At 36.5% G+C, this 17,401-nt stretch overlaps 1 protein-coding gene across 3 annotated transcripts in view; it reads left to right on the top strand.

Annotated features, from left to right (window-relative positions):
* The window catches only part of LOC150101407 (1-phosphatidylinositol 4,5-bisphosphate phosphodiesterase classes I and II-like), a 965,056-nt gene that overhangs the window by 455,660 nt on the left and 491,995 nt on the right, over nt 1–17,401 (top strand). For all 3 annotated transcript variants that reach the window (XM_090400893.1, XM_090400892.1, XM_090400891.1), the window contains one exon: nt 4,078–4,224. In XM_090400893.1, the coding sequence (XP_090257019.1) occupies nt 4,078–4,224 (147 nt within the window). The remainder of the gene's footprint in view (nt 1–4,077; nt 4,225–17,401) is intronic.

The raw sequence follows: 17,401 nt of genomic DNA, 5'->3' as shown, positions 1-17,401 counted from the left end.
ATGACAGATATTGTGTGAATAGTTTGGGTCTCCTTTAATGAGTCTTCAGACTCCTTGGGGATACCATACAGTAATAATAATGTTATGCATCTACTGTATTTTTTTCTGTTTCTTCATGCAGTTCTACAAGAATTACCAAAACAGTTTCTTTGAAAATTGATTCTTCTTTGATGTATTTAATAATCTTAATACAGTAATAATAATGAAAAGGATACATGTCAAAGATGACAGAGGGTGCAGTAATGCACCCTCTGTCATCTTTCATCACCTGCTGTTTTTGTCAGAGTTTTTGTATCATTAGAATTTATTGAAGTTTTCAAAAAAAAAAAAAAAAAAGTAATGCATATTAGAGCAAAATTTCAAGACATTCTCTGAACTTAAGCACTTGATAACTCATCATCATCATATGTATCAAGGATTTAGGCCTAGTATGGCCTGTTCCGGCCTTAGAAGTCATTGTTGAATCGTTTAAGAGGACGTCCTGGTTTTCTTTTTCCTAATGGCTTGTACTTTAAGGCTTGTTTTGGTAATCTTTCTGTTTTCATTCTTTGAATGTGTTCCATCCATCTATGTTTATATTTTTTAATTTTTTCAATTACTGGTTCTTGGTTTAATTCTTTTATAATATCTTCGCTTCTTTTGTGATCAAATAGGGTATACTTTGCAGTTTTTCTCATAAACTTCATTTCTGCTGTTGTTAATCTTTGTCTTTTTGTTTTATTGTCCAGATTTCGCTTCCATACATTAAGACCGGTAAGGCTAATGTATTGTATACTTTTAGCCTGGTTTGTTTTTGAACTAGGTTTGGTTTAAATATAGAGTTAATTACTCCTGTTATTTTTAAATATTTTGCAATTTTTATGTTTATATCTTTTTCATTTTCATAAATGATCATACATCCTATCCTAGGTAGTGAAATGAATTCACCTGTTCTAAGATCTTGTTATCTAATACTATTTTAGTTCTTGCTGGATCTTGTCCTTTAAAGGCCATAGTTTTTGATTTTTCCGTTGATATTATCATACCATAATCTTTGGATATCTCATTTAGATTTAAAATAGCTTTCTGTAAGTTATCTTCAGAATTTGTAATTATTATTTGGTCGTCTGCAAAGAGGAGAGTGTTTAAGTTAACTGTAGGTGAAAGTTTAATTCCTTGATGTAAATTTTTACTCCATTTTATTATTATTTCATTTAAGTAGATATTAAAAAGAGTTGCTGAGAGGGGACATCCCTGTCAGACCCCTTGGTTTATCTCTCTTGTATATGATAGCTCATGATTTAATCTTATTTGTATTTGATTATTTTCATATATACTTGTGACAGCTTTTAGGATATTATTTGGTATTTGTCTTTCTTTTAATATGTTAAATAATATGTGTCTTTTAACTTTGTCAAATGCTTTTTCAAAGTCAATAAATGCAATATGTGTTTCTAAATTATATTCTCTTCTTTTCTCTATTATTAATTTTAGGCAGAAGGCTGGGTCTATACATGATCGCCCTTTTCTAAATCCATTTTGTACCTCTAGAATAAAGTTTTCGGAATATTTCATTAGTTTGTTATTTAAGATTCTGCTGTATATTTTGTAACATGAATTTAGTATACTGATACCTCTATAGTTTTTAGGGTCATCTCTATTACCTTTCTTAAAGATAGGAATCACAATTGCTTTTTTCCATTCTATTGGGGGATACCAGTTGAGTAAATTTTATTTAAAAATAATAAGAGTCTTCCTTTGAATCTTGTTCCTGCGTATTTATATAGTTCTGAACCTAGCTTATCTTCTCCAGGTGATTTTCCGTTTCTTGTTTCTTTGAGGCTGATTTCTAATTCTTCTTCAGTTATTTCCTTTTCATTTTCGTTAATTGTTTGCCAGTTGTCTTTTTTAAAATATTTGTCTGCCCACAGTTCTGTGTAGTAATTTAGAAATTCTTCTAATTTCAATTCAGTGTTTAATTTTATGTTTTCTTTGGTATCTGCATTTAGGTGTTTCAAAATCTTATATACATTGGGTCTTATTTTATATAAATCATGTTCTAAATTAGAAACAAATTCCATGATTCTCTGTCTTTTTCTGACTTCTCTTTTAGCTATGGCTCTTATTCTTTTATATTCTATTTCATCTTCTATTCTTTTACTGCTTAACCATTTGTGATAGGCATCTTTTTTCGTTTTGATTATTTCTTTGATTGTATCATCCCAGATCTTCAGTTTTTTCTTTTATTGAATTTTTTGGTCTTTCCTAAGCTTTCATTTGCTGCTGCATTTAGTATCATTTTTATATTAAGCCATTCTATTTCTATTTCTTCATTTTGTTTTATTTTATCTAGATACTGGTTAATTCTTTGTTCATATAGCCATTGTACATTTGTGTCATTCAATAGTCTAGTTTTATAAACAAATGTTTCAATTTTTCTTTCTGTTCTTGTTACTTGTAGCCATTTAGGTGGTAATCTTAATTTTATTTTAACAAGGAAGTGGTCACTGCTTATTTCATATCCTCTGTGAACTCTAACATCTAGTGAAAATTTTGATGTCTTTTCATTTAATATGAAGTAATCTAATATTGATTTCCATCCTCTTGCTGCCCAAGTATATTTATGTATGTCTTTATGTTTATAGAAGGAATTCATTATTTTTAGGTTATTATAAACTACAAAGTCAATCAATTTTTTACCATTTCTGCTTAGAGTGTGTTCTCCATGTATTCCTATATTATTATTAATTTTCATGTTTCCAATTCTTGCATTTAAGTCTCCTGCTAAAATTATGTAATCATTTTTATTTATTTTATTATATATGTTTTGTAGCTGATTATAAAAATCAATATTATCCTGTTCTCTTCCTTCTTCTGGGGCATATAAACCAATTATTGTTAAATAGCCTCTATCTATTTTTATTCTAGCTTCTATTATTCTTTCATTCCATAATTTATAATGTTTTAATTGTTTTGAAAGGGAGTTATGAATCCAAATCATGACTCCTGCTTGTGCTCTTTGGTCTCTGTCGACTCCACTGTATATCACATTAAAATTTTCAGTTCTCATAGTTCCTTTTAATTTCTTTTTTGTTTCAGTGATTACTGCTATTTTAAAATTTCTTTCATTTAATAACTGGTCTAATTCTATTTCTTTATATGCTATTCCTCTTACATTCCAGTTTGCTATGTGTATTATATTTTGTCGTTTCCATTTTCGTTTTCCCTTTTCCATTCCAGGGTCATTTCCCATAGATTCTATCCGATTATCTTTTTCTGTCAGCTTACAAGTATGGTTATGTTCTCCATGTCAGGGGACTAGCCTGACGATGGAATAGTTCAGTGGTAAGGCTGCTACCTTAAGGCTTCTGAACTCACCTTCTTCTGAATTTAAACCCATAGGAGGAATAGGGTATATTGAAGGGGAAAGGGTAGATTATATAAGAAATATAGTAAGGTTTATAGAGAGGACATAGTTGTAAGGCCAGAAATGAAAAGACCCAATGGCCCTCGAGTACTCTAATAGCACAAGCGTCATAAAGTAAGAAGAGTTGGCTGATAAGGCCTTATAGGAAAGATTAAAGTAAGTGGGTCTTCCTCGAAGTAGAAGAAGGAGAGGATAGATCCAGCTAGGGGTCCATGGGAGTGCCGCTTCCCTTACAATCAAGATGATTGCCCCTTATGGCCCTGTTGGTCCATGAGTCCTTATTCAGTATATTCGGACCACCCCACCATATATATATATATATACACACACACGCACGCACATGTACACACACACACACACACACATGGTGGGCTCCCCTATCTGCCACCCAGGGGATGCGCTCTCTAGGGGTTACAGGGTCCCTTGAGAGGCACTTGATAACTATCTCTCATAATTCTGCATGCATCAGAATTTGTTAAAATTGCCACAAAATATATGATACATGTTGGAGCAAAATTTCATTATGAGAAGATTGTGAGAATGTGGCTCGCTGTATCATCTAATTTTGAATCTCTGCAATATAGTGTCTGATAATTTTTCATTATGGATAATTTTTTAATCATTGCTTGTGGTTCTGTTGGTAAATTTTAATGGAATCATTGCTTATTTAGGACTGCTATCCAGTGAAGGATTTCTCATGTATCTGATGAGTGAAGATAATGCAATTGTTTCACCAGACAAGTTTGATCTTAACTTGGATATGGATCAACCACTCAGCCATTATTTCATCAATTCATCTCATAACACTTATCTTACAGGTAAAAGCAGTAATTATCATATTTCTTATTATTAAAATATATTCTAATGATTTATCCACTTTTCTCCTGTAATCCCATAAAACTACATTTAAAGCTTGAGTTCAGTTAATCATGTTTCTGTGGTAAAATATATCATTGCTGTTTCAGTAATTATTATTATTATTATTACAAAAACCTCTATAGGAATCAGAGGTTCTGTAAGTGCTATCATTACTACAGTTTATAATCTCATTTACTTTGCACTCTTACATGCTCTGAGACATACATTATACATATCAACTCTCCATTTATAAAATCTTTTTGTTCTGCTCATTGTTCTTTTGTACATTGTTTGAGACTTCCTCATATCTTTAATCTTTTCTATTGTTCTGCCCTGTCAAAATTCTTCTTGATGTCCATCTAACAATAACTTTCAAAAATTATGTCTCAGTTATATCATCCCCTTCCTCTTCCTTTCTCCCAAGCTTTACAGAGTACATTCTGTCTCTGCTTCATTCTAGAATCCTCCTGATATTATTATTATTATTATTATTATTATTATTATTGTTCCGGGAAACTCCAAGGAGTCGACAGACTCATCGAGGGAGGCCCTAACATCATGTCAAGAACAACTATTCAACATTCACACAGTATCTATCATACCTTGCCTTGGACTCATTCACGGTCGTAGCACCCACAACAGACTCAGGAAGCTTATTCCACTCATTTACCACTCTCCAAGTAAAGAACCTAGCTCTAACACCCTTGTCAACCACGCTCTTGCCCAGCTTCCATGCATGGCCCCTAGTCCTCCCACCACCAGTCATATTTTCAAAAATATCTTCTGGATCAATCTTATAAAAACCCTTCAGTAATTTGAATGTCTCAATCATATCACCCCTCCTTCGCCTATCGTCCAATTTCTGCAACCCACAAATCTTCAACCTATTCTCATAAGGTTCATTCCACAGACCTGCTATCATCTTGGTCACTCGTCTCTGGACCCTCTCCACTTCCTCCCCATCACGAAGAAACCCTGGTGCCCATAACTGGGCACAGAAGTCCAGATGGGGTCTTATCAAGGCTCGATACAGAGGAACAACAACTTGTTCGTCTCTGCATGTTAAAGTATTTTTCAGAAGCCAAGTGATTTGGTGAGCTGTTTTAGTTACTTTTGCAATGTGCCCCCTAAACTTCAACTCCCTATCCACCAACACTCCCAAATCTCTGGCCTCATCAATCTCCTGGAGTATGATTCCACCAATGCGATATACTGCTGCTATTCTTTTCACCCCAAAGTGCATAACCTTACACTTTGCCACATTAAATTGACATCCATTTTTCCTAGCCCAGTCCTCCAAACTATCCAAATCATCCTGTAAAATTTTGACATCTTGTGCACTCACAATTGCTCTACCCAACTTTGCATCATCAGCAAACAAGTGAACACTTCCTCTCAGATCCTTTCCAATATCATTGATGAACAAATTGAAAAGCAGTGGTCCAAGAACAGAGCCCTGTGGCACTCCACTAGTCACAAGACGTCTTTTAGACTCCACTCCTGAATAAACCACTCTTTGATATCTCTCCTTCAACCACCCTCTTATCCATCTCACCAACCCTATATCTATACCCATCTGCTCCAGTTTACTGATTAGGGTTCCATGTGGTATCCTATCAAAGGCCTTGGCAAGGTCCAGTAGTATCACTGTAAACCCATTACCCCTATCCAGTTCAGCCGTCACTGTGTTATAAAACGTGAGCAAGTTAGTGAGGCATGATCTACCCTTCACAAAACCATGTTGTCCCCCATACAATATCCCATTTTCATCTATCCAATCCTGTATTCTTTTCTTGACTAATTTCTCTAAGACCTTGACAATGATTCCTGATATGCTAATCGGTCGGTAATTTACAACAGCAGTCTTGGAACCACCTTTATGCAGTGGAACTATTTTCCCCTCTTTCCACCCGTTCGGGACTAACCCAGACCCGAGACTCAAATTAAACAAAATGGTCAAGGGTACTGACAATTCTTTAGCTGCTTCTCGTACAACACGAGCTGGTATACCATCCAATCCCACAGATGTATTGACATTGAGGTTATGCAATAGACTACTCACCTCCACTTCATTAACCACAATTCTCATATAATCTACTGGTTTATTCGTTTCTGCAATGTCACCACCTGGATGATATACTTTTGCAAAGTGCTCACTCAGTAACTCAACTATCTCAACTGATTCAGTTACCTCCCTACCATCGGCATTCTTTAAAATCAATCTGCCATGTACATTTTTCCTTTTACTTGCTACATATCTAAAAAACTGTTTAGGATTCTCTTTAGCCTGCATGGCCAATGTTCTTTCGTAATGCTTTTTTGCTTTTCTTACCACACTCATCACCCTTCTGGCCTGCGCTTTATACCGTTCATGTGCCTGCCGGTCACCCTTCTCCTTAAATTCCCTCCATAGTTGTTTCTTTTTTTGCAACTCAAGCTTAATGGTGTTATTCATCCATTTAACCCCTACTTGATTTATTATTCGGACTCTAGGTATACAGTCAGCCATTGCTTCATGCAAGCACTTCTTAACTACCTCCCATGCACTATCAACTTCTAGTCCTTGCAGTTGTACATGCCATGGCACTGAACCAATCAAACTCCTAAGCTTGTCATACTTTCTAGCCCGATAATTCCACATGTACCCTGTCTTAATTGAAAATTCTACAACTTTAGCCACCTCCCAAGTTAAGACCCTATGATCACTCTCACCAATTGGTGGCAATGTGGTCATATTTGTTCAGCCAAATCCTCAGATGTAATTACTAGGTCAAGCACTCTCTGACCCCTAGTATTTTCCATTACATGCTGTCGCAGATAGTTATCCCTTAATAACCGCATAAAATCCAGTTCCTTCCTCCCGTGTGTCCTCTCCTCACTCCAATCAATGCGACCATAGTTGAAATCTCCCATGATAATCACCCTCCTTCCACCCATTTCTTCTATTTGCTTGTGCATACTGTCACCACCATCTTTTCCATCACCTGGTCTATAGCAGCACCCAATTGTATATTTAGTTCTGCTAGCCACAATCTCACACCAACTGGCCTCAAATGTGCTCTTTTCTCTATCCTGCAATTCAACTTCTATTCTCCTTGGCTGGAGCTCATCAGCTATCATCAACAATACTCCTCCCCCCATTTTATTCTCTCTGTCATTCCTGAACACACTATATCCATCACATTCAATCCCACTAGTTATATCATCTACAGTCAGCCATGTTTCACTAATACCTATAACCTGTGGTCTGGAAGTGCCAACCATGGCCAAAAACTCTTCCTTCTTGTTCCTAATACTCCTAGTATTAGTGTACATGAATTTAAGACCCCCATTAGCCCCAACCCTACCTTGATGCCTTATATTAACTATCCCCCTCAGATTTGTTGTCCTTATTTGCTCTGGCATATTATATTCATTCTTACATTCAACTGCCTCCATAAGGACTGTATCTCTACTCTCCCCCCCTAAGAAATCTAGTTTCCCTGAATTTGCACATCCACTACATTCAGCAACACTATATCTATTTCATTACCTTTTGCTACCGTATAGGAAGTTTCGTTTTCTTTTTGAAACCCCATAAAGTCAATACAGCAATCCAGATGTAGCATGATTAAGCATTATATAAGCAACCACTCTATCCTTATCTTTTCTGCTTCTCATCAGTTTCATTATTGCAGCAATCTGCTGTATTATCTATCTTCACTCATAGATTTCTTGCTACTTATATAATTTGGAAGAAGTACTGTATCTTGAAGAAATAGCAAGAAATATAAATGCTCTTTATTTATCACCTGTAACTCTAAGAATGTGAATATTTGTTAAGTACTTGTTTCAGCACTGCATTGTGGTGTTCAGAACACAAAGTTTTGAACTTAGGGATTAACTTCACATTCAGATACAGCCAAATAATGCAGTTTCTCCATAGACAGCAATGTATTTGGAGGGGAGGTGGTTAGGGAACTTGTTCATTAGGAATAGTACTGTTGGTAATGGTAGGAATGAATGATTTGGTTGTGAACAAAGAGAATGTGAGCATGAATATTAGGAATATGATAACTAATAATTAAGGATTTGACAGCGTACACTAGAAATATAAATTAAATAAGCTTTAATATATACTTTCCGATATTTCGGCAAACGTCACGTTGCCATCTTGTTGGGAACTTAATACAAAGACACGTGCACACAAGTACTACATAACAGCAAATGAGAACCGAAGCTAGGAAGCTAATGTTTTCCTAAAGTCCTGATGGTGCCCCCTGGCAGGCTATATTGGTAGTTCTTGGCCTTTGGGCTGAAATTCTTCTGATAAATGTTTCCCAAATTTAGGGCAGTCTCATGCATCCAAATTTGTTGAGGTGTGGCATGTTCCTAAGGGCTGAGGTTGATTCCATGAATAGTCTTTCATATTTGAACTTGCTGCGGTGTATTACTGTGGCTTTCTTCCATCTTATTCTGTGGCAAGTATCCAGAGCGTGGTCTGCAAGCCCAGAGTGGCTGTACTGGTGAAATCGGATGTAATCCTTGTGTTCTGAGATTCTGATATTTGCTGTCCTGCCTGTTTGGCCAAAGTAGGACAATTTACAGCTGCAAGGGACCTGGTATACACCAGGTAGGTCTAGGGGAAGTGGTTGGTCTTTAGTGGAGCAGATAAGGAATGCCAATTTTCTGTGTGGTCTGTAACAAGTGGTCAAGTCATGTTTTTTTAAGATTTTGTTGATTTTTTCCGAGGTGCCTCGGACGTAGGGAATGGTGATGGATTTAGAGTAATCTTTTTTGTGAAGGGGGGAGGGGAAGGTGGGTTGTGGATAACTGGTTTAAACATTTTTTGGATTCGTAAACTTAAACCAGGTATACCAAATTGGTATAACTGGTTTAAGTTTAAGAATCCAAAAAATTTGAGACCAAATCTGGGTACTAAATTTGAGAACAATAGTCTAAGTGTAGTCTGATCAGGGTCTTATATATGATAACTCTTTTATCTCTGCAGGTAAGCATCCTTCTCAGTATTGCAGCAATCCTCTGGGTTACCTTCACCACCTTTGCAATATGTTCCCTGAATTTCAGTTTTCTATCATTCATCACCCCCAGATCTCTTGTCTCCCCTACTTTCTCCAGTACAGATCCTCCAATTGAGTATGCAGCCTCCCATCGATGTATCGCAGACTTCGTGACTTTACATTTTGCTGCATTAAACCAACATCCCCCATCACCAAAATGCGTAGTTTATTCAAATCCTCTTGCAGGTCTGCACTATTACTAATAACCATTCCCAGCTTGACATCATCTGCAAGCAACTGAATATCCCCCCCCCCTGCAATCCATTGACAATGTCATTGATATAAAGGTTAAACAATACAGGTAGGTCCCAGTACTGAGCCCTATGGAATTCCACTTGTAACCCTCTGCCTCCTTGAAACTGCCCCATCATACACAACTCTCTGATACCTATGAGACAGCCAATCCTGAATCCAGTTGACTAACCTGACATCTAAACCCATGTGCTGCAACTTAAATATCAGCTTATCTTAAATATCATATGGCACCCTGTCTGTTACACCTGATATCTTAAGAATATAGAATTCTCAGCTATCATGGTATAATATGAAGAATAAATAAGATAAATTAGAACCCTGCATAAAAGATAATAGTTTAATTAATTAAAAGAAAAAGAAAGATTCTTGCATCCAATAAAATATAAAAAAATATGAAGGTTTTTGTTAAACTAACTAACAAAAGAAAGAATATATTAATATTGTGATATGATTTAAATAAAAAGAGTTAAATAAATAAGACAGAAAAGGATTAGTCATAAGAGATGGTATGTGAGAGGCTAGAGATTAAGTTATTAAGTAAGTTCAAAGAAAATTTTTGGAAAGGGGATTAAATTAGAGGCTAGCAAAGAAAAACAACAGAAAATCGTTTAGGGCCGATTCCCGGATTGAGACATCGTTATGGGCTTGCCGATCAAAGGACGTTTTTGCAGAGAAACGCCACCCTAATTGGTCAGTGAAGTAAAAACAAGTAGGGGGCGGAGAAAAGAAGTTAGAAAAAGTGCCGTTAGGAGAACAGGTATAAAAGGGTTGGAAACCCCCCCCACACAAGGCTTTTTTGGTTTTGGTTTTGATTCCATTCCAGGAGAGTCCTTCGTGAGCTCTTTCATAGGGATTTCACGCAGTTTTCCTGAGTGGAGATTGGGGTTATATCTCTTTCATCACAACATGGAAACAAAAGTGAGCAGAATTTCGGTTCCGTGTTTCCTAAGTAAGAAGCGAAGAATGCCATAAAGTCAAAGAAAGGGAAACATATTCTTTGTGCTTCGACTTCAGTGACAACTACGAGAAGGGGAAAGAAGTAAAGAAATCGATGTCCACGTGGCGAGTTGCACAGCCGATATATAGATGATTCAAAGAGTGTTCGGAGTTACGATAAGTTAAGCCAGCGTAAGCCTAGTTCAATTCCAAAAAGAACGTAGGAGAAGCAGATTATCGGTGAGGTTATATCAAGATAGTTCAATCAGAAGAAGGTAAAGGTCCATATGAAAAACCCAAGAAAGAAAGGTACTGTAAAATATATCTAATGTTAACTAAAATTTATCTGTGATAAGTATCATTATTCTAATACGGAACTGTTGAAGTGACCAAGGAAAATTTATACTAGGACTTTAGTATCTGACAATATATATTAAAAGTAAGCTGGCTAGTGTTTATGTTATGTGAAAAATTAAGTGTCCTGAGAATTTTGCATGTCTATTGTAATGTATTGGAAAGTTAAAATGTCATAGTTGTGTATTAGTGCAGTATATGGTTTAGTTAATCTACCTAAGTTTCAATAGTTAAATAGTGTGAATTAATCTTATTTGTCCATGTCAAGTGAATTTATGTGTTGAATTATTATGGCGGCATGATCGTATAACCCATGGAAGGATCATAGCCTAATTACTTGAAATGAGCTAATGTTAGTTTGTAAGTATTTAGTTTAGCATTAAATTGAGTAATCACAAAGAGTTGATTTGTACCATGTTAAGGAATTTAATAAACCTTTGTTCAATGATAAAACAGTTGTCTGAAATTGCTGTCCAATGCACCACTTGAAAAATATGAACCTAATCACGCGGGAAATTAATATTAGAAACGAGATAAAGTGTCACGACTGCAACATAGTTACACTTTAAGACATATTTGAGTTCTTTCTCCTTGTTTTTGTATATAATATCTTAAACTAAATATCCCAAAAGGCGCAGTATAAATACAAATATTATTATTATTATTACGGGTATCTCCATGGAGTCAGTAGACTCATCGCGGGAGACCCAAACTAGCAAAACAATATCTGTCATATCTCTTCTTGAATTCATTTACAGACGAAGAGCTCACAACTAAGTCAGGCAATGAATTCCACTCATTCACCACCCTCCAGGCAAAAAACCTTGTTCTGACACCTTTGTTAACCACACTCTTCTTTAATTTCCAGAGATGACCTCTTGTTCTTCCATCACTATCACATAGCTGAAACATTTCCCCTGCATCAATCCTATAAAAACCTTTTAGTAATTTGAATGTTTCTATCATATCCCTCTTCTTCGCCTATCAACCAATCTCTGCAATCCACAAGCTCTCAATCTATCAATGTAGGGAGCATTTTTTATATCACTCACCAACTTGGTCACTCTTCTCTGAACCCTCTCCACAGCCTCCTCATCTCCAAGGAATCCAGGTGACCAGACCTGAGCACAGTAATCCAAATGTGGAAGTATCAATGCTTTATAAAGGGGAATAATAACCTCTTTATCTCTGGATGTCAGTGTGTTCCTCAACAACCAAGTAATCCTATGTGCAATCTTGGACACCTTAGCAATGTGTCCTCTGAACTTCATCTCCCTATCTACCAATACCCCTAAGTCCCTAGCCTCATCAATCTCTTGGAGTACCTTTCCATCGATGTAGTACACAGCTGGTAATCTTTTAATCCCAAAATGCATTACTTTACACTTTTCCACATTGAACTGACATCCATTTTCTTTTGCCCATTTTACCAGCTTATTTAAATCCTCCTGCAAACTTTCAACATCAGCTTGATTTTTTATTGCACTACACAACTTTGCATCATCAGCAAACAACTGAATATCTCCCTTCAAGCCGTTTCCTATATCATTTATATACAAATTAAACAACATTGGCCCAAGCACAGAGCCCTGAGGCACACCACTGGTCGCCTGCCTCATTCTGGACTCGGCTCCTCCATACACCACCTTATGGTATCTCTCCCTGAGCCATTCTCCTATCCATATCACCAATTTAATATCCATTCCCATCTGCTCCAATTTGCGTCACAGTGTTCAATGGGGTATCCTGTCAAAAGCCTTAGCAAAATCCAGAAGTACCACTGTGTAGCCAGTTCCTTTGTCCAACTCAGATGTTATTCTATTATGAATAGTTAATAGATTGCTAAGGCAGGATCTACCTTTAACAAAACCATGTTGGCCTCTATAGAGTATCATATCCTGATCCACCCATTCTTGAATTTTGTCTTTAACCAACTTTTCCAATACTTTTACCACTACTCCTGAGATGGTGATTGGTCTGTAATTCAATACCGCAGTTTTAGAGCCACCTTTATGCAAAGGAACCACTTTGCCTAACTTCCACTCCCTAGGGACCATACCAGAGTTCAAACTTAAATTAAATATCCAGGTAAGAGGGGGTTGACAATTCATTTGCACATTCACGCAACACCCGAGCTGATATTCCATCTAAGCCTACCGCAGTGTTTGCATTTAAGTTTTGCAATATATTTAATACCTCTGATTCTTTAGCTTCAATTCTCACATTAGGTATTGCTATAGGCATAGAGATATCCTCACTTGGGTGATAGACTTTTGAAAAGTGATCACTCAGTAACTCGACTATTACATCTGATTTTGTCACCTCAATACCATCAGCACCCACTAAGGTTATCCTTCCGAAGTCATTCTTCCTCTTACTTGCCACATAGCGGAAGAACTCTTTGGGATCACCCTTGATCTCTTTGGCTAAGGTCTTCTCATAATCTGATTTAGCTTTTCTTACTATGCTGGTAACCTTCCTAGCTTGAGCCTTGTACTGCTCATGGGTGTCCTGATCGCCTTTCTCCTTGTAAATTCTCCATAACATTTTCTTTTTTTGCAGTTCAAGCTTGATACTACTGCTCATCCATCTAATGCCTGCCTTGTTTGACCTCCTGACCATGGGGACACAATCTGATATTGCTTTCCTCAGATACCCGCTGATTTTATCCCAAGCACTGCTAACATCTTTCCCTTGTAATATGTTCTGCCATGGGATGGCTGCAAGCTCACTCCGAAGCTTGTTATAATTGCCTAACCTGTAGTTCCGTACATACCCCTTCTTAATAGAAAAATCCACAGATTTTGCAACCTCCCAAGTCAATACCACATGATCGCTTTCACCAACTGGAGGTAACGAGGACACCTTACTTATGCATATAACCTCTGAACCAATAACCAGGTCCAACACTCTCACACCACGTGTCCCTTCAGTTACGTGCTGTTTCAAGTAATTATCTCGTAGAAGATGTATGAACTCCATTTCCTTTTTGCTACGTGATATTTCCTCCTTCCAATTGATATCACCATAATTAAAATCCCCCATAATAATCACTAAGCCTTCACTCATTGCACTAAGTTGCTGATGCATGAATTCAATATCTTCCCCCGTACTCCCTGGCCTATAGCAGCATCCAACTGTATATTTGGTTGCGTTGGTCACTATTTCGCACCAGACTGCCTCAAATGAACTCTCATTCACATGTCTATCATCATGATATACTACTTTCTTTGGCTGCAACACATCAGCTATCATCCACAGTACTCCTCCTCCTGTTCTATCTTCTCTATCCTCCCTGAAAATACTGTACCCTTCACATTCAATTCCAGTGACCACATCTTCTGCTGACAGCCAAGTTTCACTAATGCCTACAACTTTTGGTGAGATTTCACTGACTAATGCCAAAAATTCTTCTCTCTTATTTCGAATGCTTCTAGCATTGGTATACAAAAATTGCAGATTCCCTCTAGATCTTGTACCGGCTTTAGAACTGATATATAAGTCACTAACTACCGTAGTCCTATGCCGATTTTTATCCCCTCTCTTCTGCAATTTATTCTGCCCATAAGGATCAATATATACACAATCAGTGCTAAAGTTTCTCTCTCTTACACTCAACCTTTTCAATATTAGTTTCCCTGCCCAATAACTTCAACCTGTTCAGAAAACAATAACTTCTTCAATCGCTTATGTCCTTCCATGTTAAGATGCAGTCCATCTCTAGCATACAACTGCCTTTTTCCTTCAAACACACTCCAAACATCAACAAACTCCAGACCTCTTTTTCTGCACATTCTTGCAATCATATCATTCATTATCATTGCTCGTCTACTTAACTCGTAATTGTCAAAATGAGGCAGCACACAAAAATTAATGTGCTTAGGGGTACTAATGGGAGAAATATCTTAACTATTAGTAAAAAATTTTGGTGATATCTCGTGCATAGATAATAGAAGAACACAGATAAGAGGGAATTGTTAGAATAAAAATCAAAAAATGGGACACAACACTGTCAAATGCTTTTGCAAAATCAAAAAAAATGGCAGTATATGCCTTTCCCTCATCAACCACTCTTGTCACTTTATTATTAAAGGCAATCATATTACTGAAGCAAGGCCAGGTCAACGGTCAGTTCTTTAGCGCATTCTCTCAAAACCCAAGGTGAAATACCATCCAGTAGTCCCACAGTTTTATTGACATCCAGGGTACTCAGTATTTGGAACACACCCTCCTCTTGCACCTCTAAACCACGAACCTGCCCTATCCCTCTAGTATTAAAACTTACTTCTCCAGGATGAAATACAGCAATCCCTCGATTAGTGAGCCCCCCCCCCCCCAATTAGTGCGTCATTTTTTTTCAATACCAAAATTCCATTAGTGTGCCTATATACATCTTAAAAATAAATGTTACAGATTTTAAAAATTTTCTATCTATACATTTTTATGGCTAACTATTTTAAAAAATCACTCACCAGAATGAAATAATTTAGTTTCCGATTTAAAACATTTTACAAAGTTTATTTTAATCAATTCATCTTCTGGGATGAGTTGCTTATTATTACACGTTGGAAAATTTTTTATGAGCATTGTAGTTTTTAAAGTGGTAACTATTTTGCTTGTATAACAGTTGGGAAAATTTTATCTATATGTGATTGCCAACATGTGATTTCACGTGTTGGCAACCAATTCATACTTCTTTCATTTCTTTCTCCCCTTCAATGATAACGTCCAAGAGTTAATTAAATCTCGTTCTGAAGAACTGAGTGATTCTGACCTGCTTTGCACAGCAGGAAGATCCCAAAAAATATGAAGAAAATTTAACCACTGATAGTCAGCCAAAAGAAATTTCACAGAAACAATTTGAAAATGTTTTTCGTACAATGGAAATTTTTAAGCAGCAATGCTTAGAAGCTGATCCTGATGAAGAGAGAAGCAGCAAAATTTGCACAACAGTAGGGCCATATACTGTTGGTTGTATGAAAAAAAAGAAACAAAATACCTGCCAAACTACGTTAGCTCAATTCTTTGTTAAGAAGTAGAATAATAAAATTTATATTCTGAATATGTTTTATTGTCTTTCAGCTTCATGGTTTTCCTTTAACTAGACCCTGAGACATACCTTAATTCTTTTATAAAAAAATTAAGGTTCAAAAAAGAAATTTGAGGAATGAATTATACATTTTCCCATAGGTTATTATATTCGATTAATGCGCCTGTTTTAAAGAACGCATTAGGCGTACTAATTGAGGGATTGCTGTACTCCAATAAAGTGTTTATTGAACAACTCCACCTATGTCCTCTGCATTAGTCACTCTATTCCCATTTTTATTCCGCAATGTCATTCTTACACAATCATTTCTCCTCCTACTGGCCACATAGCTAAAAAATTCCTTAGGATTATCTTTGGATCTTAGTGCCAGTCTCTTCTCATAAGCCAGTTTTGCCTTCCTTACCATATTAGTCACTCTCCTGGCCTGAGTCTTATATTCTTCATGTATCTGCTTTCCACCCCTCTACTTACATCTCTTCCATAACCGCTTTTTTACCTGCAGTTCCTGTTTGATATTGTTTGTTATCCATTTTATACCAAATCGTGTTTTGTTCTTCATTCGTGGAATATAGCTTACTATTGCTGCCAACAAATATTTCTTCACAATTTCCCACACTAATGATATTCCAGCCTTCCAATTCTGTCTTCCATGGAACTACCCCAATTGATATCTAAGACAATTATAATCACCAGCCTTATAATTCCACATATGATCCCTTTTCCTTGATACTCCCGCAAAACCACATGGTCACTTTCTCCAACAGGGGGGAAGAGATGTCATCTCAGTTATTATCAGCTCTTCTGATGCTATGACCAAATCCAAAACTCTTGAACCTCTTGTTCAAGAGGTTTTTGTTATTACATATTGCCTAAGACATCTGTCCCTCAAGAATATGCCTGCTTACATATCTGGAGTTATGGTTAGTGCATTAAAAGGTTATATAGGACCAAGATTTAAAAATGGGTTGGCATTTCTTTGATAGACAGCAGGGATTTAGCATTCTATAATTACTTATTATAACAAGGTCACAAATATATTGAACAAGGGTAATGCACACATAGTGGCGTATTTAGATTTTTTAAAGTCATTTGATAGGCTGCCACACGAGAAGCTGGTGATTAATCCAGAATGGATAAATTGGAATTAGATTAGTATGCTGATTGGAGATTGACTGTTTAATAGGTATGAAAAAGTTGTGTATGGGGTGGGGGCAATATCCTAGAGGAGATAAGTGACTAGTGTTGTTCTTGAAGGCTCTGTTTTGAGGTTGTTGTTGTTTAAGTTATATGTTAATGATATTGGGAATAGTTTAAATGTTAATAGCAGATGTGAATCAGAGTATATAGTTAGCAGGGATGCGAATGAAGAAATAGATGTGATGATGGTGAATAAAGACCTAAAATTTCAGGAACAGATTACTAAACTTGTGAGGTCAGCACAGCAGATTATGATAATCATGCAAAAAAACATTGCTGTCTTCT

Source organism: Typopeltis vanoorti, chromosome 11 (assembly GCF_054136105.1).
Source record: "Typopeltis vanoorti isolate ZY-2024b chromosome 11, IOZ_Tvanoo_1.0, whole genome shotgun sequence".
In the NCBI taxonomy this organism is placed as follows: domain Eukaryota; kingdom Metazoa; phylum Arthropoda; class Arachnida; order Uropygi; family Thelyphonidae; genus Typopeltis; species Typopeltis vanoorti.
Note: the sequence above shows the minus strand (reverse complement) of the source record. Positions and strands in the feature narration are given on the sequence as shown.